We start from the raw sequence: 27,125 nt of genomic DNA, 5'->3' as shown, positions 1-27,125 counted from the left end.
TGCTTGGAGCAATCCGTGTCCCTGCCCATGGCAGGAGGAGTGGAGTGAGATGATCTTTCAGTTCTGTCCCAACCCACACCATTCTGTGATTCCATGATTATTTGGATTTACCAGCTTGAAACCAGGAGAATCAGCTGCTCACTAAAAATAATTTTTAAAATCCCCATTGTTGCAGCCTGAATAGCTGCTAGTAAAGTCCAGGGTAAGGAAGCAAAAAGGGCCTTTGCATAATATCCACAGATGTTTAATTCAGCCGCGCGGTAACATGTTCAGGTCCCAGGCACATCCACATAGAGGGTTCAGGTTTCTCTCCCGAGGGACCCCGGGGGTGACCCTGGTTTTGGGGCGTACAAAGATAAGGGCCAATCAGGGAATAGGGAGGGAGTGGCTCGGGGACACAGGAACAGACATGGGAACAGGGGAAGGAGCCAATGGGCTCTTAACAGCTTTTTTTGAGGGAAGCTTCTTGTGTCTCCCTAACCTAGAGGATGCCCCCCAGGGTCTCCACACCCCACAGCTACAGAAAAAAAAGAGGCTTTTTCAGGATAGGTTGGAAAAGGTTTGTTTATTTTTGCAGACAGCACAATTCGAGTTCAAATCTGGGCATTGCTCAGCAGATACTGGAGGGAGGAAGGTACCAGGGATGCTTTGAGCATACTGGGATGACTGGGAGGCAGCTCTGGTGGCGGTCCAGTATATTGTTGATGCTGGGAGTCATGCTGCCCCTCTCAGCTGAAATTCTGGGTGCAGTAGTAGATGAGCAGGTTCTGACGAAGGGCAGAAGAACAGAAGGAATCAAGGCAGGTATGGCCCACAGGAAAATAAAGATCTTAGAGATGATTTGCAAAATTTAAGATAGACAAGCCCCCCAAAGGAGTGCCTGTGGAAGGCAGCAAAACCTCTCACACCATCCTGCTGTTCCCAGAAAGGAGGGGCAAGAGGCAGTGAGAGATATTGAGAATCTGAGTTATTCATTAGTCCTGCTACACTGGAAAGGTTTCTTGCATCTCTGATAAGCCCTCCTAGAATTACAGTATGTACACAAGTCATGGTTTGGTGTGTGCAAGGCTCGGTGTGTGCAAAGCTTTACAGAAGTACTTCATATGGCTCTGTATCCTGCTTTGATCTGGGTTTTAATTAGCACCATAAATGTAAGATACATGACTCTTCATCATGAAAATCAATAAAGAGCTCTGGATTTTGGTTAGAAAGGAGGACCCAGAGGGCAAGTCTTCAGGGCCAGCAAACATACAGGGGGAAGAAAATACAACAGGTAATATCAGGGGTGTGTATATCAGTGAGAGAAGGATTGTGTGTGTGCCCTTCTTTTAACAAATCCACCGAATGAACCTGTCAAAGAAGCTGGGCTGGGAGAGGCTGTCATAGTCCTTCTCCCGGAAGATGGCTGCCCGATCCCCAAGGCCAAGCTTCAGCAGGACATCCATGTCCACATCACTCCCCAGAGCCACCACCGTGGGCATGACATCTTGCTTCTTCATGGAATTGATGGCCTCCTCCAGGTTCTTGCTTCCCGTGATGCCGTCAGTGATGAAGACAAAGGAGAGCTCGGCATTGCGCCGGGCAAGTCGCTGCCCGTTGCCTGGGCTGAGCACGATGTTGTTGATGGCGTGGATGATGCCTGACCCAATGTTGGAGGACGAGTCCAGGTACTTGATCTGTGCCAGGGCATCAGAGATCTCAGTGAGGTTGTGGGTCAGTGGGAAGACCACGTTCTGGTCCTGCTCACTGCCGTATTGCAGCAGTGCGATCCGGGCATTCATGTGGTCGCTGTTGCTCCGGGCCAGCGTCAGCTGACGGGCCACATCCTCCACAAAGCGGTGGGCACTCTGGAAGTTCTGCTCCCCGATCCTTTCTGAGCCATCCAGCAAGAACACAACGTCAACGGGGCGCTGGGTGCACTGGGCTACAGCAAGCTCTGCAGGGGGAAGAAGACAGGAGCTGGGAGGATGAGAAGACTACAGGATAATTTGGGTTGGAGTTGCCTCTGTGCATCCTTGTCCAAAGAAGGACCAGCCCAACCTCACTACCAAAGCCTGTCTTTACAGCTTGAAATGTAGGAGTTTTGCTTTTGATGCCCTCAGCTACTGTGCATTTAATGAATGTTAATTCTGGGACTGACCCTTGTGAAGTTAGACAGGTTTGTGCATTTCAGTCCCACAATTATGCCCACTGCCCTACATCAATTTCCAGCTTTTATTTGTGAGAGGAATATCCAGAGATTAATGGCAAACAGTACCTGCAAACCTCTGAAGTTACTTCATGAGAGTGGTTTACTGTCAAGAGTTACTCTTATCATAAAATCATAGAATCAGAGAATCTCAGAATAGTTTGAGTTGGAGGGAACCTTAAGGTTCATCTTGTTCCAACCCCCCCTGCCATGGGCAGGGACACCTTCCAGTAGACCAGGTTGCTCCAAGCCCAGTCTAACCATAAAGTATATATGAATATATGCAGTGAATAAACTCAGGAAAAAATAAAAAGTAGAAGAAAGTAGCTATCTTTTGAGTCAGCTGATAGGGACCATTATTTCCTCCCTTTTCTGTAGTTATGTGCATTGCATTCAGTGTTCCTCTGAGTTCCTCTTGAGCTGGCAGCAGGGCAATGCCCATAGCACTCTCAAGCAGTTCTGTGTGTCTGAGACTGAATCTTGAAAGAGTGAAGTCCCGAAGATGCTGCCATGTTGTGTTGCATCCCTGGCAAAGAATGGGAGCTTCTGGAGCAGCCCCACCTTGAGCATCCATTTCTGGCAACAAGGGGTAACCTTGGGGGTAGGAGTGTAACCTTAGATTGAATTTCCACACTATGAGTGAATCCAGCCTGACAAAGAGTTTCCCTAGTGCTGAACAGTGCTTATGTCTGGGTTCAGCACAGAACTGGGGACTCACAGATTCTGAATGGTTAGAAAAGCCCTCTGAGACCCTCAAGTCCAGCCATTAACTCACCACTATTGTGTTAACCTCTAAGCCGTATCCCTAAGCACCACATCACGTTTTTTTGAACACTTTCATGGATGATGACTCCACTGTTTCCTTGGGCAGCCTGTTGCAGTGCCTGACCACCCTTTCAGTGAAGAAATTTTCCCTAATACCCAATCTAAATCTCCCCTGGTGCAACCATTTCCTTTTGTCCTCTCACTTGTTACCTCCCCTCTTTTAAAGCAATAAAGGTGCATACTCACCTCTGCCCAAACTTCTGTGAGAAATGTTGTGTAAAGGCATGTTGATGCTGCAGTTCCTGGTATGCAGGCACTGCTGCCACAAGGATACCTCTCCTTGGCAGCACTTGCACTCCTGGTCCTCAGCTGCTCTGAGCAACCGTGGAGGGGGAAAGGCAGGAAGGAATCCCCCTTGCAACCACACAGAGCAACCCTATGTGAGGGTCTGTGAAAGCAGGTGGGAGCAGGGGCTGTGTGTTGTGTTGGGACAGTGTTAACAGCCTCCCCCAAGGCCTGCCCACGTATTTTTTAAGATGACAAGAAAGCCTGAAGAACTTCTGGCCAAGCAGAGGGCAGCATCACTCCATGGAGCTTCAGTGAGAGCATAGTGCACATCTGATAGGAGCATTCCCCAGGCTCGCTGCTCAGCCCTCACAGCTGGAGGAGGCTGCTTCCCAGTGTTTGATAAGGTGCCTTTACATATGAGTTAACTCAAGGGAATGTGAGGCAGCAAAGCCTTGGGTTTGTCCTGTTCAGTGTCAGGCTCTGGTTGCAGCTTCCTATTTCTGAGAGGCTGAGGACCTGAGCACTCTTTCCTACTGCAAGACTCTCATCCTAACTGGAAGAGAAGCTCTCAAAGGCACCACCATGAATTAGGCCAACCAATGCTGTTGTGCTTTTAACTAGTGCCTTAGTCCTTTTCATGTGGATCATGAATGCCTGTAGCTCACAGGCGAGATGTCTAATGAAGGCAACAGAAATAATCAGAAATGGATTTTTCTTTTTCATTGATTTTTCTGCCATTAGTGGGTGCAGAGAAACCCCACCCATTCACATCACCTTCCTGCTTCTTCTAAAACCTGAGGAACTTGTATTTCCTCTATTCTTTCCCAGTGTTGACAGTGGAAATGAAAGTGAGGTGGGGACTGATGTCCAAGACCTTTCTGGGGTTTCCTCCTTTCCCAGCCCCTCCTGTCTTTGGGGAGGCATGGACCAGCCTTTACACAGCTCCTTATCTGTCCTTACTTTGCCCAAGAGCTTCACTGAAGGAACTGCTACTGTGATGAAATCCATCTGGTTTTATCAGAGGGATTAGCTAGGATTATGCTCAAAAAAAACCACTCCTTCACCCATTTGCCTCTAACAAGAACAAGAACAAGAACAAGAACAAGTACAAATACTCCTCATGCAAAGAGACATTCTCTCCCTCTCTCCACCTCTAAAGAGCTGAAGGCTTTTGAGAGGTAAAAAACTTGGTTTCTAATGTTTTGCTAGGAATAAATGGCCACTGTGTGATGAAATTAAATAAAATCAACACCCCCTTAGCTGAAATCTTCCCCAGTTCTCTATTTGTTCGGCAAAATATCCCAGCTCTGAAATCTTTTCCAATCAGCGGGGTTTGGGAGCTTTTCCTCTGGCATCATGGCTGGAGCAGCTTAACTACTCTGAGTTCAATCCTGCATCCCAGCAGGCTAAGTCACACTAATTTTGCAGTAAAGAATCAAAAGAGAATAGGGAGTTTGGCTTTGCCCAAACTATCTGGAATATGTGAATTATGACCAGAGTCAGGCAGAGGCTGATCTTTTTGCTTTCACCTACCACACAGAGTACATCATGGAAAGCCCTCAGAACTCTTTTCCCTCTATTCTGCACTGATAGCAGTAGAGTTCTCTGAGCAACTTGTCCCTGGGAGGAAAAAGTGCTGAAACCTTGGGGGAGCATTGCAGTAAGTGCAAAGCGGGCAATTCCAAAGGCTGAGCTTGGCAACTGGCTCCACTTTTTACACCTGGAAATATTACAGCCACATTCCTGAAGATGGCATATCTCCCTTCAACCCATTAAATATGACATTTGCTCAGTATACTTTATTGCAATAATACCATGTCAGTCAGAGTAAGCGCTTCTACTCCTGTGTCCACACGAAATCCCACTACCTCTAAGTAGAGACTGAGAGCAGTAAAACTGGAGGTGGGAATGGCACTGGCCCGCCTGACTTTGTGCAACCAGGGGTAGCTGAGCGGATGGAGATACCAGGCCTTGTCTAAACACACATACCTGCAGTGCAGGTGGTGGGTCTGCAGTCTCTGAGCCAAAGCAGCACTGGGTGTGGATTGAGTAGGCTCTACTACGTCAGGCTTGCTTTTAAGCAACTCACATCAGTCAAGGAGTTTTGCTTTGGACCACCTGGCCTCACATGATAGAATTTCTGCCTTTTGTATAAGGACAGGTACATGTTGTGGATTATGACAGAGGAAACACAAATGCACAAGCAGAGAAAAAGACCAGGGGAGCCCACAAAGCTTCTGAGAGAAGCACTGCCCAGGTGACAGCGCTCCCTATAGAAAGGGAGGGTTGCTCCCTCTCCCATCCTGCTTGCTCCTTCCTTTCACACCCCCAGCTGCCCACAAGGGGTTCCACAGAGTCAGGAATGCACCTGTGGGGAGCAGGAATTCACCTTGCTTAGTCAGCCTTGCAGGACCCAGAGAGAGCCCGTGGTAACTGAGAGAGAGGATGCAGAAGATGCTTTGGAGGGGGTCCGCAAGGACACGCGCAGGAAGGCATGGGGAAAATGCATCATTAGGCTCTTGGCAAAAAAGCAGCAGGCAGTGCAAGAGCATTCCTTGACATTGCTGGGGAAAGCCACCATGGTGGCCAAGCTGGAGGGAATTGCTCCTTGTGTCCTGTCCCCAGCTGAGTGCAACCAAGCCATTCCACTGCCTCTGTCTCTCCTGAACTAAAAGCATCTTCCCCCTGTGCTGTCCCCTCTGCCACACGGGAGTGATGAGTTCCACCTCCACTCAGCCTCCATCTCCATGTGACCCCAAGAGAGGTCTCAGCACAGCCCTAGCACAGTCTCTGGGTCCCCCACAATCTCACTGTGCACCATTTTGAAGGTATCAATGAACAAGTCCATCCACTCTTGCCGCTCATTTCCAGTGGCAAACTTGGCTTTTTCGGCAGTAAAGGCCAAAGTGGCCACCAGCTGGGTGTACATGCTGGGGTCCCGGGATTCCCGCGTGGAGTTTAGGAACTGGGCGATCGAGTGTATGGTGCTGGGGAAATCTATGTTGACTCCCTCTTCCATGGGGTGGAAAATAAGTGGGTTTACACTCCCAGGGTTCCTGTCATCTGCAAGTGAGCGTCAAAAGAATATTTTCAGGGCTTGCTAGCAATGGCTGTGTCTCTGAAAGCTACCTGGCTTTCCTACTTGCACTGTACCAGAGAAGAACAGAGCTAACGAGGACAGGAAAGTAAAGACCAAAGCCAGATTTTGAATCTTTCTGCCATTTGTGTCTAAGGTACCATGAGATTTGCCCTGAAATCTTTCACACATCAACTGAGTGACTCCAGCAAATTACACAGAACCTAAACTCCCCAGTTCCTACTGATCCAGCATAGGCATGATGGAGAAGGAGCAGTGCTCAGGAAAAAGGCCACTTCCTTCTGCAGATGGGGTTCACCCATCATGTAGCTTAGGACTGTGCTATGTGCAAACTGCCCACATGATGCTTTAAGGCAGAAAGACGTCTAAGGGACAGCATTATGTGACCTCCTTGCCTGGCCCTCAGCCTCAGGGCAGTGACTGCAGTCAAAGTCATGTGGTGTCTGGGCTTGTCAGAACCCTGAGAGCCTCTGTCTGCACCTGGCTGTGCTGAATTTAACAATGAATAAAACCCCAAAGCTCAAAGCAAAGCCTTTTGCATCGGTTAGCAAGAGCCTCTCAGGACGTCATGCGGTTTCTATGAAGCAAGTGATTAGTTCAGATTTGCTCAGCATTCAACCCTCCAACATCCTGTTAGCACAGCAGTAACTGATGAGAGACAATGGGCTGTGCTGAAAATGGGAAAATCTCAGGTAAAGCCCTGAGGCAGCATGGGGGGAAGACAGGCTCTATGTGGTACCTGTCCCTGCCTGTGCTCTGCTGGCATTACCCAGGCTGAAGCTGGGGCAGTTGATTTGCCCCTCCAAGTGTCAGAACCACCACACTGAGCCATGGGGCCAAGAACAGGGCTGGTTTAGCTGCCTCCCTGACCTGTCTGTCTGGGCAGTCCGCAACACACGCATTGGATGTGCACTGGCTCATTCACATTCCCTCTGAAGGGCACCGTCTCCACCCAGAGGAACTGCATGGGAACTGGCACGAGCTCATGGGATGTTCTGAGAGAACCAGAGAAGCCCCAGGCCTTGTCATGTGCCTTATGTCCCATCCCATCCAACATGTTCCCTTGCCACTAGGGAAGTGTGACGACTGCACATCCTTCTAAACGATGACAGCAGCGCAGCACGGACCAGCCAGCGTGTTGTGTGGGAGGCTCCTTGCCCAAAGACTCCTGAACCTATTACGTAAAATTTCATCTACCAGACCTAGAACAACTTTTGTCCACGCTGAAAGGGCACTTTGACAGGAGGTCAACCTTACCCAGCCACATCACTCTACCTGCCAAGTTCTCTGGGGCGCAGGTCTTGCCCTCACTTAGCCTGGCTTGTGTATGGCATGGCTTAAGGGATTCACCCAAGAGGGAACCCCCTCAGATGCCTCCTCAAGCCATTCCTGTTCTGGTTCCCAGGGCTGCCAGGCACCAGCAAACTGTTCTCACCTTGCATCAGGAACAGGAACACCCAGCTGCACTACAAGGAAAGGATTGACACCTTTGCCCTGCTTTGCAGGGCTTTGATGGCCCAAGCCCGGGAGAAACAAGTGTGCCACTGCTTGTGTTCCTCGGAAATGGGAAGGCTGCAAAGACCAAAACCTTTGAAGACACCTGAGCAATCACCAGTGTGGCCTGGGGATTTCACCTCCTTGTGCACAGATTTGCAAGCAAAGCTCCTCAAAGGACAAAGCAGAGAAGCTCAACATCACGGTTGCACACTGTGTCCCCAGCATGGCCAGGTGCAAATACTCACAATACCAGCAAGATATTTTAAACAGGAATAATTATCGATTTTGTTTGGATTTCTGTGCATTCTGGGACCAGTTTTCCTTTCCTTTGCATAGAAACAAAGGGGCTTACTTAAAAATGAAATTTGATATTCTGCATAAGGCTCAGTTGAAGCTGAGGACTGCCACAAAAACATTCATGGCAAAAGAAGAGATAAAAACTGCAGAACAGTCAAAACTGTGGCCCTCTATAAACTTTATGTATCAGCACAGAGTTCATCTATAGTATTTAAACAGACACTGGGATTCAGACAGACAGGATCTCTAGGAATTTGGGATGCATATCTGCCCCTAAAAAGTAAAATGTGAGCCAGTAAAGCTACCTTCAGCACACAGAGCATTAGAGGATCCTTACTGTCTTTTCCTTTAATACAACACCCTGCGTTAATTGTTAATTAATACAGCCAGCATTAGAGAAGCCAAAGCTTTAGGTCCACTACATTGCCATTTTCCAACTGATCCCTAATATCTGCTCTGCCTGTCACTCCCAAGGAGCATTCTGCTAAAAAGATCATGTAAGTGGGTGTTTAGCAAGGAGATTTTGACTTGAGTTTGGAGGTCAAAACCTGGGGACTCCCAGGAATTTGGATGGGAAGAAATATCAGGGATGAGCCACACTGGTGCACTCACACAGTGCACTCATACCTACCTGTGCAGAGAACTCAGAGACAGGAAAAGAGCAGGAGATGAAACCCTGGAGCCTCTCCTAATGTAAAGTAACACTATTTCCCAAACTCCTGCCTTCCAAAGGGATTGAACTGGGTTGCACCCCCCTCTCCTACTGCAGAGCGTCGTGCAGTCTCCCCCCAGATTCTGTGCAAATGGCATGAAGCTACTTGTAATGTTTACCTGTCTGACAGGGCAGCTCGGGGCAGACGACCTGTGGATCTGGAAGCAAAAGAAACACGGAAAAATGAGCCATGTGTTGCCATCCCCTTTCACAGTTTGCACAGTCAGAATGGCAGGACAAGGTCTCTTACAAGGAACACCAAGGACCAAAGGACTGCCTCAAAAGGTTGGTCTGTATCTGAGGAAGGACTTTTCAGGGCTAAGGTCACACCCCACTATGGATGACACAGCTGCTGGCCACCTTACTGGGACACATCTCTGCCCCCTTCCCCAAACCCTGGGGTTCAAAACTCCAGCTCCATGCAAAGACAGGGACAGACCTGGGCAGAGCACATCCTCCATCTTGTCAATGAACTCCTCTGCCACTAGGTCTGAGAAGAGCCTCATCTTTTGGACTCGTTGGGGTTCGTTGCAGGCAATGGAGACCAGGGTCTCACTCTGCTCTGGCTGGTCAAACATGTCTCCTATGCCGATGGTGTTGACCACCACATCTCTACCACAAAGAGCCCCGAGGTTCTTGTCGTCATCCCGGGGGTCGTAGCGCCCATCTGTGATCACCACAGCGAACACTTGGGCTTTCTTTCTCCTGCTTTCCTTGATGAGCTTGTTGTAGGCAAACTGAAGGGCAGATGGTGTCCAGGTGCCTCCAGCAATCCACTCCAGGCGCTTCACCGCTTCCTTGAAGCTCGACAGAGAATCAATGCGCTCATCATCAAGCTTGATGGCTTCAAAAGTCCCCTCGTGACTGTACTGTACCACCCCAACACGGGCACCTGCCAAAAAAGTGTCACATTACTTGGCTTTGCATCCTTGGGAAAAAGTGGAGAGACTCAAAGAGCTGTCCAATTGGTCTGGAAAGACATGGAAAATAACGATTGAGTTTAAAAGGATCCAAGACCCTTTTCCTTTCCCCATGCCCCGCTGTGTCCCCACAGAGTCCAGACCTGTCTGTGACTTGGGGTCCTTAGCAATAGATCCCAGCCTGCTGACCACATTGATGACAAAATTCTTCTCCAGGGTGAAGTTGGTGTAGCCGATACTCTCGGAGCTGTCAATAACGAACATGATGTCCAGGGCACCGCAGCGCTTCTCACAGTCTGGGAAGAGGGGCAGGGGGAGGGAAACACAGGGGTCAGTGATGCTGGGAACCTTCTGGTGACCCCCTGTCCCAATCCTTCATGTGGTTGTTCCCCTTCTCTGGGGAGAGGTGATGTCAGCTCACCACAGCACCCGCACGTCTCTCGCACGTAGGTCATCACATCGCAGTCCTGCCAGGAAAGTGGTACAGGATGAATGCTTCCCTCTAAAGCAAAAGCTCCCCTTTCCCTTCCCACCCAGCCAGCCCTCTCCCCTCTTTCCCTGGTTCCCATGGGAAGCCACAGGACACCTCTGCCAGGCAACAGCACGATCTGATGTCCTATTTTTGTTCTTGGGCTGTGCACGGAAAAGCCATGATTGCCCCAGGAGGAAGAGTAGCAGGGGTTACTTACAGTCAGACCAGGATCTCCTGGTGGGCCAGGGGTCCCCTGTAAGAAGAGCACAGGGATTTCAGGCACAATTTTCCCGAGAGTTCTTTTTCTGGGAACTAGATATCAGAGCCATCAAAAATGTGTCTTTTTGTGGAAGGGGAATGAGAAGGCCCACTGTGAGCCAATGGACACATCTGGCAGCTGTGTCCCCTCCAACAGCATCTGCTCAGACACAATGCCATGGGACTGTACCTCAGGACCTGCTTCACCAGGTGGACCACGCTGTCCAGGCTCTCCTCCTGGGCCAGGATCACCCTGGGGAAGAAGTAAAGAAGAGTCAAATATTTCCTGGGCAATGTTGGTAATGAAGTCCCTGGTGTTCAGGGCCCCTCCTGACCCCCTGGTCAGGCCCAGCCCTGCTAAGCACAGTCACCAGCCTGCCACAAGTGAGCTTGGGGACAGGGACCAGGCAGACAGCGGCAGTGTCATCCTGAGCACACATGGCAGCGATGTGGGAGGGAGACGCTGACCCTGGGACAGTACAGGAGTCTACTTACCGGCTCCCCCTTCTCTCCTTTGGTCCCTTGTACTCCTTTTAGTCCAAGCTCACCTCTTCCTCCCTGCTCGATGGAAGGAGAAATAGATCCAGCATGGAGCACATCTGGGTGTGCTCAGGCAGAGACTCTGCTGCATCACAAACACATGCCTGCCTGGCCTGGGAGAGCATCCTCTAAAACAGCAGCTCAGAGCACAGCAAACAGTGTTTATACAGGCATTAACAACAACAAAAAAACAACCAAAACCAACCAACCAAACAAAAAACCAAAACCAAACAAACAAGCAAAAAAACCCCAAAACAGAAGCTCTGCAACACATTTTTCATATGATTTCAAAAGGAGATGGGCTTGGGAGATATAATCAGGCCCCAGCTTCAGGAACATCCATGGCAGTTGCTGTCAGGGCTGGCTCCTTAGCCATTAACCCAGGGGGCTGGGAGACCACTCCTTGGCATTCCAGTCAGTACAAAAAGCAGGTGATGGAGACAAGCCCACTCACCTTGGGTCCTGGCTGCCCCTTCTCACCCTTGTCACCCTGCAAAAGGAGAGGAAGAAGAGGTTAGCAGCTGTCCAGGACTGGCCCCACACTGTGCATCAGTACACCCAAAGATTGCAGTGAGGGGCAAAAACCTGAAGAGCAGTTGTAGCTTCAGGCTGATGCTTGAGGGACCATCACCATGATTGGAGCTGGGGTCCCCAGCACCTGATGGACTGTGGCCAGGTTCAGTCCTGGTGTTGAACCCCCTTTCTCCTTCACAGGCTCCACACATCTGTGACCCTGAACATTTTTCTTCCTCCTTCCCTGTTTTCTCAGTCAGCTCAGATCCAACAGCAACATCCACTCAAAAAGATCTCCTCATGTGCTGGATGAGGAATACGTACCTGAGGTCCTCTGGGTCCAGGGTAGCTAAAGCCAGGCCTGCCTCTGTCACCCTTTGGTAGAAAAAAAAGACTTGTGAGGTACCAAACCTGGCCCCTCTGACCTGCTTCTGTCTGTGACAGTTACAGCCATTCTCATCTTCTCTGGGTGTGAGACAGCACCAGGAGCCAAAGCTTCTGCAGCTGGCCCTGAAGCACTGGGAACAGCTTTGCAGAGCAAGGATTTGGAGGGTCTTGGGGATGTTATGTGCCAGGGATGCCCCTGAATTTGCTCAGAGTGAGGAGTGTAATCAGAGCTGCCTTGGTCAGAGAAAGACCTACATCTCTGCCCCATAGGGAGGCTCAGGTCTGATTCTGTTTTTGGGGCACACAAGTTTCTGCTGTGAAAACTGCCTTTTTTTTTTAAATAATAAATAAGTAAATAGGAACCCAAATCTGCCTTTCCAAATGTAGAGGTTTATTCCTGAGCTTTACCTTTGGTCCTGGCGGTCCAGCATCACCTCTTGGGCCCAAGTCACCAGGGTCCCCACGTGATCCCTGCAGGACAGATTTGGGGAGAAGGCAGGAAGTGAGTGGGGATGCTCCCTGCTGCCCCCTGGCACGCAGGGCATCGTGCTGGAGAAACCAGCTCTCAAGATGATGCTGCAGGACCATCTCCCTTGCTGGTGAGTTTACTGTGGCAGTGACTGTCTAAGCAGTGGGGTTCCCATGTCCCATAGAGCCACCTGGATGTCACAGCACTACTGCCACTGTGGCATGATGGACTAAGCACAGACCCAGGACAAATAGGTGCTTGTGGAGTCCCATCCTCTCTCTCCCCAGTGACCCACCCACTCCAGAGATCCCGTCCACATTGTCATGGGAACACTCGATTTTTGAGCCTCCCTGAGAGAAGGTCGTGCAGGTTCTCCTTGGGAGACACAGGGCAGGCAGCTTGTGTCAGCAGGGCAAGTTCTCACCACAGAAGGAGGGCATGGTCACACATATGCCCAAGTGTGACTTACTATCCTCCCTGGCTCTCCCACAGCACCTGAAGGTCCTCGGGGTCCTGGTAGTCCTTGTTCTCCCTGCACAGCAAAGAAAGACACAATTACACACAGTGCATGAGGAGGAAAGGCAGGCAAGCTGCCCTGGATGGCACCAGTGCTCCCCCTTCCTCCTGGCTGTCACCAAGCCTTGCTCCATGCTTACCCTGGCTCCTTTGTTTCCAACCTCACCCGGCAGACCACGAGTACCCTCTGGTCCAGGATCTCCCTGTGAGAAGGGAAAGATATTCCTGGTCAGGGATGTCTCCAATGCTATCTGTGTGCATGGCAGTGCTCCATGATGCCCTTCTCAAATCTGGTGTTTCTTGGTTTGAAACAGTGTCCGGGCAGTGTGCCCTCTGAATGTGTCTCTCAACCTTGAGGTTTGCTGTCCTTCATCCCCTCTCTGGACCAAACCCTGGAGGAGGAGGCTGTACCTGGTGCCAGTAGCACAATTGGAGCACAGCACAGTGGGATCTGCATTCCCAGCTCTGGTGCTGCACAGACACTGCATGGACACCGCATGGCTGGGCCGCAGCACATCACACACCCCCCAGTCCTATACATTTGGGACTTATTTGCAATAATCTGGGCAGTTGCTTCACTCACCCTTTCTCCTATGCTTCCAGGAGTGCCTTTGCTGCCTTTCGTCCCTGGATCTCCCCGACGCCCCTTGGCAGACACAGAAGTCACATAAATGGGGTGAAATGGGGTGAAAGGATGGATGTCACGTGGGAAGTGACCCCTGGCTGCCCTCCCTCCTCCCTCTGAGATGTACACCTGCCCACTAAGCAAGTGTGTTCCCAGCAGCAGGGGAGCAGAGATGCCCATGCTTCCTTTTGGGAAACAACAGCCAGACTGTTGTTTCACCACAGTGACCACAAACATACCTGGTTCATTCCCTCAGGGTTAAAGACTATTATTTACTTCCAGCTCATCCAGTGTTGCTTTCCCCACAGGATCTTGCACAAGGGGACAGGCTGGCTGGGTTCTAGCCCCTTGGTGCTCGTGGAGCTGTGCCAGGGATCATCCTCTCCAACCCACTCCCCAGAATTTGCAGTGCCCCATCATATTAACTTGGGCCTGTGTGACACCACTGATATGTGACACTACCCTTTTCACAGAGCTCTGCCATAATGACCACCAGATCCTGACTCTTTGAGATCCTCCAAGGAGCCAGAGGTTTGGGAAACTTGCCAGAGTACAACCAAAGTGTCCCTGAGCATCCACAGAGGCCAGGGCTGTGTGGTTATGTGGGAACACAGGATGCTTCTCTAAGGTGAATGGTTAACATCAGGCTTAGGATTATGGGAGTTCTGCTCTGTGAGGATGGGAGAGACAAGGAGATCAGCATCTGCACATCTTTTGGGATGCACAAAGCAGGACAAGAGAGTTTCTCAGCACTCATCCATTAATCTGTCTCAGGTTCCTGCAGTGTGCCCAATGTCCAGGGATCTATTCAGCCACTTACAGCCTCTCCTTTGGGTCCAGGAGGTCCCACTTCACCCTTCCTTCCCTTGGTTCCGGCAGGCCCTTGAGCTCCAGGGTTGCCTGGAAGTCCCTTGGAGAAGAAAAAGAAATACAGTTTGTTGGAAGAGAGGTCAAGGTGTGCACACACGTCCCATTTCTATCCTGTGCCAAGCAGTCCTCCTCGAGCAGAAACGTGTATGAGCACCCAGGTTCTGCTTCCACACACCCAGCATGCCCACATGACATGAGCAGGGGCTCCAGCCTTGGAGCAGAGTGCTCCTGTGTCACCTTCCCTCCATCATCTGACAACAGGCTTGTCAGCTGTTCCTTACAGCATCTGTGCAGTCCTGCCCAAAGCCAGAGGGGCTGTGGCTGCCCCATCCCTGAAAGTGTTCCAGGCCAGACTGGACAGGGCTTGGAGCAACCTGGGCTAGTGGAAGGTGTCCCTGCCCATGGCAGGGGGTGGGACTGGATGAGCTTTAATGTCCCTTGCAGCCCAAACCATTCTGTGATTAACCATTCTGTTATTTTATGCACAGACCACAGTAAAACCCTGGAGACATTTGAATGCAGCATGAACCTACCGGGCTTCCTTTTTCTCCTGGGGGCCCCAGGGGTCCACTGCGACCAGGCCGGCCAGGATCCCCCTGAAACAGCCAGAGAGCCAATGGTCATTGCCTGCCTCACCAGCACATTGTACCACAAGTAGCTCAAGGAGCAAGGCCAGCAAGGCCCTTCCCTCAGCTCCTGTGCCTGGTGATGAAATCCACACCCCAAAGCCTATGAGCTCCATAAGCAGTAAAGGATTTGTGAGATATATATATATATATATATATATATATAAATATGGGGAATGGTGTTTAGCTGTCCCCACTGGCTGCCTCTGCCCACACTCTGCACTTGTACCTTCATGCCTGCATCTCCTCTTTCTCCTTGGTCTCCTGCATCTCCTGGGTAACCATCAGGGCCCTGTGGAGGGAAATGACAAAGAACCACCCACTTCACATTGGGAACACTTCCACTCAGAGTAAATCAAATAAAACTTTTTAATCAAGTAACATTTCTAAGCCAGTGCTTAGAAAGTTGCTCTAGAGGCTAAAGTCATTTTTGCTTGTTGCTAATGTTGATGAAAGGGACAATTTCTCCTCCCTATGTGAAGGGAAGGGACACTGGGGCCTCCCAGCTTGCTTGTCCATGGAAAGGAGGCACAGAAAAATCAAACCATGGTCCCCATTCCAGGGATCCCAGGTCTGGGATCAGATTATACAGCCAGTAGGAAAATGGACCAGTAACCTCTTGTTGGCCATCCTTCTACCTATGTAGCTCACTCAGCAGCTACATAACTGATGTGCTGGTGAAAGAGTAAAGCATTCCTACCTTGTCACCAGGGTCACCCTTGCATCCTGGTGGTCCAATTCTCCCCAGCCTGCCCTGGAGAGATTACATTCAAAAGGAAAAGACTGAGAAGTTATAGGTGGCTGAAGGGAAAGCACAGCTTTTCTTGCTGACAGTTAATAATGTCAGCATCATCTGCTGACCCTATCTGTCAACAGCTAGAGAATAAATAGCAAGTGTATTCCTTGAACAGAGAAAAAAGTGGAGGAGAAGAAGAAAGCAGACTAAAGGAAATCAGGCAGGCTCATCCCATGAGTGTACCCTGAGAGATGGGAATGTCCCTTGAGGCTGGATTTGGCAGTCACTCATGTTCAGGGTTGTGCTGCTCCTCTCTCATGCCTCTCCCATCAGAGCAGCTCAGGTGTGCAGCAACCACTGCCTGACAGACACCGTGAGACAAGGGACTGCCTCTCTCTGTGTCCCAAAACAGCTCTGTCACTGAGACAGTGCTGAGACAGCTCTGAGACAGAGGCTGAGGGGAGCTGAAGGGCTTTAGTGTTTTAGAGTGGGGAGGACTGAAGGATGTTTTAGAGCTTCAGCAGCACTTGAGGAGTGGGAATAACTGTTATTATCCACAGATACACTGGGGGCTGGGTATAGGAAACAGCGCAAAGCCAGGGTGTGCTGGCCAGTGGACAAAGCCAGGGACTTTGCTGTGAGGCCTTTGAATTTGTCTTTAGGGCTTTAATACCTAATACAAGCTGTGGTTTAGAGATGAAGTGACAAACTGCCCTGAAAACCAAATTTCTGTGAAGCTTTCTGTGTCGGTGTCCTGTAGGGTTCACTAACACTCAGGATAAGGTATCTACACCCAAATTATCTGCACTTATCACCTTATCACCAGGAGCACAGACTGGGTCACACATCCAGGTCCTGCAGAGAGCTTGCTGACTGAGGGACGACACTTGATGGCATGGAGCTGTGTGGGGGATTTAGGCTGGATATTAGGAAAAAGTTCTTCCTCCAGAGGGTGGTGGGGCACTGGACAGGCTCCCCAGGGAAGTGATCACAGCCCCAGTCCTGCCACAGCTCAAGAATAGTTTGGACAACTCTCTCAGGCACAGGGTGGGACTGTTGGGGTGTCCTGTGTGAATTGGACTTGATCGTTGTGGGTCCCTTCCAACTCAGCATATTCTGACATTCATTCCTGTGACCTGAATTACTTCACGCATTTCTATAGGACATGCAGAATAATGTACAGATAAGATCACAGGAACTTCAGCTGGAACAGAAAGCCAGCATGTGGGAGAGAAGAAACTAAACAGCCTGTGGGGATGAGAGAGGGTAAAGAAATGGAACAGCAGCAGCGACATTACAGGGTGCTCCCAGGGTTCCCAGTTACCTTCTGTCCATCTGTGCCATTCCTTCCTGCCAAGCCAGGGGCACCCTTGGATCATGGGAAAAAAAAAAGAAAAAAAAGAAGAGGGATCTATTAACACACATTCCAAGGGTTTGGGAGCTGGAAAAACATGCAAGTTAGAAAATGTTCTTTCTTACCCTCCGTCCATCAGATCCAATTTCTCCCTGGGAGAAGAAGAGGACAGGAAGTCAGACATTGACAGACATCCCCCAACACCCCTCCCCCCCGCTTCAGTCCCCATCCCCGACACCTGCCTCTCGCCCTCCATTTACATCCTAAACCAAATCCCACTTCACCAGACTGTGATCAAAGCCTGAAGGAGGAGACAGGCTTTGCAATGCCCTTGGAAATCCCTCCCCAGGTCCACAATTACACGTTAATAGAGTTGCTATCCTTCCCCATCACAGCTAATCTCTCTGTGCATCAGAAAGGAGCGTGGTCCCTGCCAAGTGCCAGCCAGCCATTCCGTCTCTTCGTCTCTTCTTTCTCACCTTCTCTCCTTTCAGCCCTGGGACACCCTGGACAAAGGGAAAAAAAAAATCCCTGTGTTAGTGCCTGGGCAGTCAGCAGGAGCTGAGCACAGAGGTCTGGGGTGGGAAATGGGCAGGTGTGAGGGAGAAGTAAAGTTTCCCTTGCTTTACCAAAAATCAGGGAATGCAAAGAGCTCAGCCATCAGCTAAGCAATTCTTACCTTGGGACCAGGGTATCCGATCGGACCTTCAATACCTGGGTCGCCCTTCGGGGAGGAAGGCACGGAGAGTTAGCTTGAGGTCATCAGAGATGTAGCAAACTGAGGGGAGGATTTTCCACAACTCACCTGTCGTCCCTTCAGTCCGGGGGAACCTGGCTCACCCATGTTCCCCTTTGCACCCTAAGGAAAGGAAAAACCCAGAATAAGTCCAGGCTAGGTGCTGATTGAGAAAATGGCAGTTTCTAGGAGATCAGAGCACATAGAGCTGGAGCAGGAGAGTGGGACACCCTTGTGCATGTGAGAGCTCTGCTCTGAGAGTGGGGAACTCAGCGACAACTCCCGCCTCAGTCCTGGTGTCCTCAGGTGCTCCAGTGTCTCTCTGCAAGGCTGGCAGTGCATCAGCCTTGGCACAGACATGGGCACACCAGTTCTGACTGTGTCTCTCAGGGCCAAGACAGATGCTGGGGGGGCATTTCCCAGCTGGGTGCTACCTGAGAAGGCAGCTGAGGTGAGGTCTAGGGCATCCTGCAGCGGTTATGGCAGGCAGGGGCATTATTGCCTTTCCCACAGCTAAGAGTAACTTACCTTCTGCCCTCGGTATCCCTTGGGACCGGGTGGCCCTGCAATCTCCAGGCAGCTCATCTTGTAGCACTGAAATACAAGAAATTAAACTGAGGTACTGACAGTGTGCATCCCAAACTCAGCTCCGCTCTGCACCCACAGCTCTCCACATTCCTCTCCCCATCAACTCAGGGCAAAAATCTATTGGATCAGGGCTGAAGCAGCAACAAGCACATAAAGAAGTGCTTCCTGTAAATTAAGAGTGGAAAGTTGCCATAAGCATGTTCATTATAGCTTGGCTCTGGGCCCAGACTGGAAGAACAAGACTGCCAAGTGTTAGAGGTGGTGGGGGCTTGCTCATCTGCAGTCATTGTGGGACTAGCATGTTCTTTGGAGCATCCCCTGCACAACCTCTGTCTGCCAAACCCTGCCCCTGTGGTACCAGCCAGGCAGGAGCTTCAGCAGGGGCACCACTTATGTAATGTGCCTCCAAAGTGAAGAAATTAGTTTATTCCATTGACCAGAACCCACTGCAGGTGAGGGGGAGGCAGGGGGGGAGTCCAGTGTGCCATTACAATGCCTGGATAAGGGAATGTGTCTCTAGACTCTGCCCTGATCCACAGGTGGGCAGGGACCCATCCCATGCAGGTCCATGCTGTCCTGGGGTGTGTGCTGGTCTGCTCTAACTAGGGCAAATTGAACCTGTCATGTGGCAAAGGCACAGAGATGCTGCTCACTCACCTCGCCGTAGGCTTCGTGTTTCTGCAAAGGAGAGAACAGGAGGAAGAAGATCAGTTAAGGTGCTCAGTCCCATGGGGGAGACAGCAGCTCACCCTTGGTGGTAAGGGAGAGGAGGTGGTAAAGGTCCCCTGGCTGTAAAGATGCCCTCTGGAGAGCCCCTGATAACAGTGCCTCACAGCTGGAGTCTCAAAGACAATGCTGATGGTGAGCACGTGTTTCAGAGTGGCACACTCTTCCACACGCCCCTGGATGAGGAGCAGGCTAGGGTATGGCCTGGTCTTCACCAAGAGCCAGGACTAGGGTGGCAACCTGCCCAGACATGCTGGGAAACGGAGATGCAAACCAAGGCATCCTGGCTAAGTACCAGAAAAAGGCTCCACTTTCCCCAAGAGAGGTTATCTCCAAAAGCCAACAGAAGGGAAAGCATCCCTCATCTGTGAACTGCTCCTCTTGTGCCCCCTGTTCCCCTCCTTGCACCTACCATAGCCTGGATGATCCTGTCGATGGTGTTGACATCGATCTCCAGGGTGTCCCTCTGGGTGATGGCATAGTTGTTGCGGTACAGCTCATGCGGCAGGTTGGCGATCTCCCGCAGACCCTGCTCGTACACCTTCTCACTGGGGGCCACCGCAAACAGCTTGATGCCCATGTCTCGTGCCCTCTCAGCCTGTATCTTCATCCCCCCACAGGGGCTGCCTGTTACATGGCCGTCGGTGATGACCACTGCGAAGTTCACGCCGTTGGCCATCTGGGTCTGGATCTGCTGGGTCATATTGGAGATTGCACAGTCTGTGAAGGTGCCCCGGCCCAGGTAATTGATGGCAGACAGCCTGGGCAGGTAAATGTCTTTGCTGCTTGTCAAAGGGCTGTAAATTTCTACCACATCTGAGTAATGGAGCCCACCAAACTGCCAGGTGATGTAGACTTGATTCTGATAGAGCTCGCTCTCCAGTTTATCGATGAACATGGGGATGAACCGCTTTATTTGGTCCACGAGGCTCTGGATGGGCACAGTCTGCAGAGCAACACTCTCTGAGGTGTCAATGATGAAGTAGACATTGATGGGGCAGTTCCTTTTTTCTGCATGGGGACATTTATTCAGAACATGTCAGAGCACTTCACGCATCCCCTTTGCTGTCCCCCAGACACCTGGACCAAGTGTGATGCCGGGAAATGCGCAAGTCCCACCTAGCTCTAGAAGTGACACTTGTGTTTGGGTCAGGTGGTTCCCCAGTGACCACAACTTCTAAGATCTGCTATAGAATCACAGAATAATTAAGGTTGGAAAAGACCTCTAAGATTATCAAGTCCAACCATTAATCCAGCACTGCTCAGTACTAAATCAATCTTGAAAATCTTGCTTTTTTTGGTAAGAGTCAGGCTGGACCCGTAAATCACCTCTGCAGTGTAACTGAAAAGTGAGGAAATCACCAGATTTAAAGTGAACAATTCTCTGGCATCAGATAGAGAGCTGACTGCTGGAGACTGACTGGTGATTGTTACTGCACTTGCTGGGAGAGAACACCACTGGCAGACCCCAGCTCTTTCCATCTCTAGCTCTCTGCACACCAAAGCAAACCTGGAAACGTGATTTTGGGTGAAGGATGGTGTTCCCAACAGATGGATTGTTACCACAGGAGTGCTAAGGGCCAGGGGAGGTGGAATGTCCCAGTGTCAGGTCCTGGCAAGCAGGTTCTACAACTGAGCATTGTTTTTGTTAAAATTGCTTCCCCCTTAAGGTAACCCAAATAATTTGGTTAATACCTGCACAGGAGGTAGGACTGACATCTCCACCATCCACATCAAGCTGAGCAGCATGGAGAGGAACTAGAGCCACACAAAGGAGAGTGGGAAACAAGGCTTGTCCAAACATCTCAGCGGCCCCTCAGGATATTCAGATGCCTGTGGGAAAACACAGGTTACATGTTAAACATGATGCACAATCTCCTGACTGTGCTGGCATGACACAAAGCCAGCCAATGCTCCCTGTAAATGCTCCCTTTCACTCGCCACAGAGTGAAGGGACAACTAAAAAAAATCTCTTGAAGAAATGCACATCTTCAGTGCTCAACCCATCACCATGCCTCCAAGGTCCAGCTGCATGTGGGAGTTTATTTCATGTACGGTTACGACAATTTAAAGCAGCAGAAGAGTTAGAGATCTGGTCTGAAAAGTTCTTAGGAATGTATGGAAGCGTTCAAAGGTACGTGGGATTAGAAAGGATATTCTCAGGCAACAGTCAAGCAACACTTGTCACATTTGTGGAATATGGAGGAAGGGGAGAGGCTCACCTTTGTGTCTAGAGGACCCCAGAACCAATCAACATGGCCCTGTGGTGGCCCAGAGATGCTTCTCTGCATGGTAGCCAACTCAACACTAATCAAAAAGGGGCATGTGGGATGTCTGTTATGAAAAAAAAGACCCGAATCCAGTCCAAAAAGACAGTTTCTTTCTTGAATGGTTTTTGGTTTTGTTTTTTTTTGGGGGGTAAGTTTTGGAAGAGTCCAAGGCTTGAAGGGACACTGAGCATGCATTTGGTGGCAATGGCAATGCAGGGGGAGGGCAAGTGAGCAATGCAGCTGAGTTCTGCCATAGCTGACTGAGGAACAGCATTACTGAAGAATACAGGCAACTCAGCCCTCCCTGGCATCCCTTGAGACCTCTCTCCACATGGTGCCCTAGCTCTTGCCTGATGGGACACGTCCCCTTCCAGTTTACAGCGCCGGCTGCAGTGCAGCACAGGCTTCTGCAAACTGGTTTATGCTGGAAAGGTAGGTGTCAGTGCTGCTGAGACCCTACAACAGTGTCAGCCCTCCTCTACACTAGGGTTTGAGCTTATGAAAGAATTTGGATTCTTCAGGCTAGAAAAGGAAAGGATCTGGGGTGACCTTACAGCACTGGCTGATACCAAAAGGGGCAACAAGAGAGCTGGAGAGGGACTTTGGACAAGAGCCTGGAGTGATAGAACAGGGGAAAATGGCTTCCCATTGCCAGAGGGCAGCGTTATGTGGTGTATTGGGAAGAAATTGCTCCCTGTGAGGGTGCGGAAGCCCTGGCACAGGTTGCCAAGAGAAGCTGCCCCATCCCTGAAAGTGTCCAAGGCCAGCTTGGATGGGGCTTGGGGAAACCTGGTCTAGTGGAAGGTGCCCCTGCCCATGGCAGGGAATGGAATTTCAGCTTCCTTCCAACCCAAACAATTCTGTGATTCTATGACATCCCACACAAGCCAGTGTGGCTAAACTTCTATTGTGTTGCAGAGAATAAAAGTGGTGTGGTAGGGATAAAACACTTTCAGGCTAAACCGGTGTTTTAGTTAAGATCAAGATTTCACCTCTCTAAGCCTTCTGCAGGCTCTCCTTGTTTTGTTTGCCCTTCATAAAGCAGAGCTGCAGGAGATCCTGATCTTTTGTAGGACACAACAGCTTTGAGACTTCAGACAGCACCATTTTAGAGCCAGCCTTTAGCTGAGGAAGATGGAGACGTTAACTTTTGGAGAGGCTGGGAGCACTGGCCAAGTGTCTGACTCATCACTGCATGCTGGGTTTAACCACCTCCCTCTTTCCCTCCTTCTTTCCCTCTGTGTGTGTGTGGGTGGGAAGGCACTGTAGAGCAGAGCAGTTGGCCTGCACGGGCAACCAGGGCCAGCTCTGGCACAGGACGGCTCCTGCCCAGAGCCCCTGGGGCCTGGGACTGGGTCAGCGAAGCACCACAGCCTTGGATGCTCAATGGGCAGAACAACGAGGCAGTAAAGCGACTCCTGAAAACACAAGACACAACTCACTTCCCTGGGGTCCTCTTGCACCATCTCCCCTATCCCGTTCTGCACCCTGAGCTCTCCCAGCTTCCCGTCTGGTATTAACCCCCCTTGATACACAGTGCACAGTGCAAAATGGGCTGTTGGGAGCTCCAGTACCCACCTCAGGAGCGACCAAGGCTGAAGTGGGCAATGCCGCCCATTTTGTCATCCTCAGAGCACCACCAGCTGTTGTGATGCTCTTGCAAACCCCGTAACATTTGATATTTGATTTAAAGTTCCACCTGCCACTGAAAGATGCTGAGATAGAAACCTCAGATTTCACCAGTATTTCAGACTAACTGTTTTCTGTATGTTGAATGCAATTTTTGAACACAAACAGTTAAAAAAACTAGTGCAAATAGCAAACTGGGAGCTGACTCATAATGCCTGAATACTTGGGTCTGCCCATCCTGTTCTTCCTTGACTTTTCTCTCTCTGCCAGAGCAGGACCTTTGTTCCTATGAGGCCTTCTCTCAGTATTTGTATTTTTGAGTGTATCACCTCTTTCACCATGCACACAAGGGAAAAGCAATAGGGAATCTCAAGCAGGGGATTCTCTGAAAATTTTTTGAGGGCACTGTTTTGCACCATTCTCCCTAAATGAGGGTCTGTGCTCCTACCTCAGGTGCAGAAAAATTCATAGTCTTTGCTGGTCCCACACGGAGATCCCAGATGACCTGGCTGTTATGCACATAACTGAAAATATATGGATTTATCTAGACAGAGCCCTGCAAAAGAGTGGCCTCACAGGAGGACCCAAGCTCTCTGCTTGCTTCTCTTCCAGCATGAACAACTGAACCAAAAGTGATATTATGGCAAACAATTTACTTGTGGTGGCTCAAATGTGCAAATTATATCTGGTTATTTGCACTCTCACATCTTAGTGCAAATCCCAATTATTACTTTGAGCAGATCCCAGTGCAGTGGAAATGTCACCTCATGCACCTGGCCAGGCAGAGCTATGGTCTGCTTTATCCTACACATTGATATTACTGAAGTTCCCCCTGGTGCACTGTGCATGTCTCCTCCAGAGACACCAGAAAACCCATTGTAACTGACCAAACTGTTCCGCAAATTCGCAAAAATCGAGATGCTCTTCTCTCTAAGCTAACACTCCCTTCAATGAACTTATCTAAAGCCACATAAATTTAAAGCTACACAAATTGCATTCCTCTCAAGAAAGCAGAGTTATGCTGGCTGTGCTAAAATATTCAGAATAAAGTTTGAAGCCTCCCTGCTGCTCAGTCCCAGCATTATCCATGGCCATGCCCAGCATGCAATGCCTGTGGTGTCACTCGCTTGCGCATGCAGCATTTTCTCCACTCAGATGTTTTATAAATGAAACTAGAAAAGAAAAATATGTCCCATTTGGAGCAAAACTCTTATAAATGCACCTCGTCTTCCTTCCTGTTTGTGGGGCTGTGGTTTGCATGCTGCATAAGGAGGGAATTTCAGTGCTGGTTGCAGCCACTACGCAAACTTGCCTTGTAATTTTCATCCCTGGGCAGAGCACCCATGGGAGAGGTTTCAGCTACAGACTCCAGATCTTCTCCAGGTATTTCAACAGAATTATCCAGGGATATCAGCCGGGGAAAGCCTGGTCTGCAGGAAGGCTGAGGGGAGGAAACCCCTGCCACCAAGTGCAATGAATTCCCAGGCATTCCTAAATGTGCTGCCACCTCCCAAAATAGGGGAGCTTGTGCTGATGTAATTCAGCATAAATAGGAGACAGGGGTCACAGGTGAGTCTAAATCATATCTTCCGAAATCCCAACACTCAAGAGGAAATCACACAGCAGAGCAGTTCTCTGCCCTTCTGCTATCACTTCACTGCAGCTGCTGAACTAATCCACCCGCTTCAAATGAGCGATTTTCTAGACCTGTAGCCCTGGCAGTTTGTGGCCCACACTACTTACACCTGGGAAAAAAGCCCCAAAACCTTGGCAAAACACCCAAACTAGCCAAGACCTCAAAGTAAAGGAAAAATTTATATTCTCTTATAGCAGGTACGATCTAAATGTGAAATAGACACCTAGCTGGAAAGCCAGTAAACAGCAGCAGGCACAGGCTGAAATTTCAGACTGATTTCTGTTATTCCCGGCTGGAGCTCCACCAGAAAGTAGCCACAGAACCCCTGTCCTCGGAGTGAAAAAGTCTGCCTACCTGGAAAATTAGGTCATCAAAACTTCGCCCCCAAATCCCTCTGCAACGTAAGGAAAAAGGGCTCTGTGGAGTGGCCGGTGTCAGGAAGGCTCCCGCATCCCCGGCTGGAGGGTGGCTCCGAGCTCTGGGTGCTGGGATGTGCGGGATGAGTGACCGGGAGGAGCAGCGGAGGCGTCTCCAGCCCAGTCCTGCTACTCCCCGGCCGTCTGGAACTGCCCTCCGAGTTCCTCCTCCTCCAAAATCGGCAGTCTCGTTTGCAGTAGCTCCGAACATCCACGGAGAGTCACTGTGGGTCTACCGAGACCTGGCAGGGTCCCCTCCCCTCTGCTCCCACGCGGCTCGGAGTGGGCTGGGTCGAGGTTGTCCCCTCTGGAACTGAAGGCATCTTTGTTTGACTTTGCGAACTGGAAGAAGTCTCATTTTTCCATGATGAGAGGCCCCTTTTCGGGGTTGGCATTGCTGCCCCACATCTTTATTTATACCATCAAATAGTCTTTCTCTTTTTTCCTCCCTGCTGTCCTGCTCCTCTTTCCATCCTAGTAACGTGTCCCAAGTGGAACAAATGAAAACAAGAACATTTGAAAAAAGAGCAGCTTGCCCAGAGTCGTGGAATCATTGCCCTTGCAAATATGCACGTCTTCCTCAGAGCCAGCCAAGACTGAGTATTACCAGTTTCTATTAATTAATTTCTGGATTTGGGTTCATAGATTCATGGAATCGGGGAATATCCTGAGTTGGAAGGGGCTCACAAGGATCATTGAGTACAGCACCTGGCTCTACACAGAACAGCACCAAAAATCACATCATGTGCCTGAAAGCGTTGTCCAAACACTCCTTGAGCTCAAGGACTTTGTTGTTGTAGAATTTTTTTAAATTGCTTTTAAATTCACAAGGTATTTTTAGCTCTGCTAAATAAAAAATAGGGGCAAATGTCTGAACAAAAAATATGGAGAACACCAATGACTTTCAGGAACACCGCCTGTTGTTCCTTGAGCAACCACTTTGTTTTGAAGAGCAAAAGAAGGATTTTGTGAGGCTGTTGCTTTCCAGGGACCCTCCTGAAGCTCTGAATGGGTTTGTCCCTTTTCTTCTGGAGCTTCTTTAGTGGAGAGGAGGCGTCCAGCTTTTGCTGACAGTGATTTACCAGGCAGCACCTGAGATGTCTGAGCAAACCATCCACCTGCCAGTGATCCAGTGCATATGTCACATTCCAGGCCATTTGTTTTTCCTGCTTTGCTGCTGTGTCCAAGCTCTTTTATGTCCATGGCTACCTGTCAATGCTACTTCTAATCCATTCAATGCAGCTGTTTCTAGGTGAACCTGCCCCTGCAGAAACTGCTTCTCCAGCAAGAAGCCTTATCACAAACAGCTGGACAGCACATCTGTCCCTTGCAGTGCTGGTGAGTGCTTGGAGAGGAGCAGACCACAGACCCACACCTCCACATCTTCTCTTCCTCCTCCCAGACAGGCAAGTCTTGTCTTTTCTCTGCAGTTTCTTGACCAAAGGACCTACCTTTAATTTTCTATGTGTGCGTCTTGAACTTTCTCATGTCAAATGAATACCTTTTCTTGCAACTTGATATGACAAAATGCCTTGTCTCTGAGAGGATTCCTGTATTTTACAGAACAGCTCCCTGCTGTACACCTTCCCTCAATAAAAAAGGCAATCTTGGTATTTTTCACCTGCCTAGATATTCATTTGCATGACATTTGTAGGAACATTGTCATCTTCACAGCTCTGTCATAGATGGACACACCTGGCAAGTTCTTGTCTTAAGCTGGGACAGTCTGACACACAGGCAGACAAAATAGCCTCAAAACATCCTGCTGCCTTTTTTTGGGGGGGGGGGGAAGGGGGGGGGGTTGTGTGTGGGTTTTGTGGGGTTTTTGTTTGTTTGTTGGTTTAGTATTTTGTTTGTGATTTTTGTTTATTTTTGGGGGTTTTTTTTACATCTTCTTTTAGAAGTGATGTTAAAGGCCTGAGCTAGTTTTCTGCAATTGAGGGCTTTTTTCTTTAAGAACAGGCTGAGGACATAGGAAGCTCTGAAGGAAAATG

At 49.8% G+C, this 27,125-nt stretch overlaps 1 protein-coding gene across 2 annotated transcripts; it reads right to left on the bottom strand.

Moving 5' to 3' along the window:
* Positions 1 to 546: 546 nt before the first annotated feature.
* On the bottom strand, positions 547 to 25,322 carry COL6A2 (collagen type VI alpha 2 chain). Of its 2 annotated transcripts, none has more exons than XM_038143037.1 (28): positions 25,070 to 25,321; positions 20,876 to 21,013; positions 19,593 to 20,191; positions 19,112 to 19,132; positions 18,395 to 18,460; positions 17,936 to 17,989; positions 17,810 to 17,854; positions 17,610 to 17,636; positions 17,256 to 17,282; positions 17,101 to 17,145; positions 15,741 to 15,794; positions 15,270 to 15,332; positions 14,948 to 15,010; positions 14,365 to 14,454; positions 13,503 to 13,565; positions 13,060 to 13,122; positions 12,873 to 12,935; positions 12,343 to 12,405; positions 11,872 to 11,922; positions 11,489 to 11,524; positions 10,990 to 11,052; positions 10,685 to 10,747; positions 10,454 to 10,489; positions 10,186 to 10,231; positions 9,908 to 10,060; positions 9,284 to 9,736; positions 8,964 to 9,002; positions 547 to 1,936 (listed from the first exon to the last, which is right to left on the bottom strand). In XM_038143037.1, exons 2-28 carry the CDS (start codon positions 20,982 to 20,984, stop codon positions 1,329 to 1,331), a joined length of 3,063 nt encoding a protein of 1,020 aa, XP_037998965.1. In that variant the 5' UTR covers positions 20,985 to 21,013; positions 25,070 to 25,321; the 3' UTR covers positions 547 to 1,328. The 2 variants fall into 2 exon arrangements, with proteins under 2 accessions (XP_037998965.1, XP_037998967.1); XM_038143039.1 differs by lacking the exon at positions 547 to 1,936 and adding an exon at positions 1,949 to 6,304 and having other exon boundaries at positions 25,070 to 25,322.
* Between the last annotated feature and the right edge of the window lie 1,803 nt (positions 25,323 to 27,125).

This window comes from Motacilla alba, chromosome 7, assembly GCF_015832195.1.
Source record: "Motacilla alba alba isolate MOTALB_02 chromosome 7, Motacilla_alba_V1.0_pri, whole genome shotgun sequence".
Taxonomy (NCBI): Eukaryota; Metazoa; Chordata; class Aves; order Passeriformes; family Motacillidae; genus Motacilla; species Motacilla alba.
This window is presented reverse-complemented; position numbering and strand designations above follow the sequence as displayed.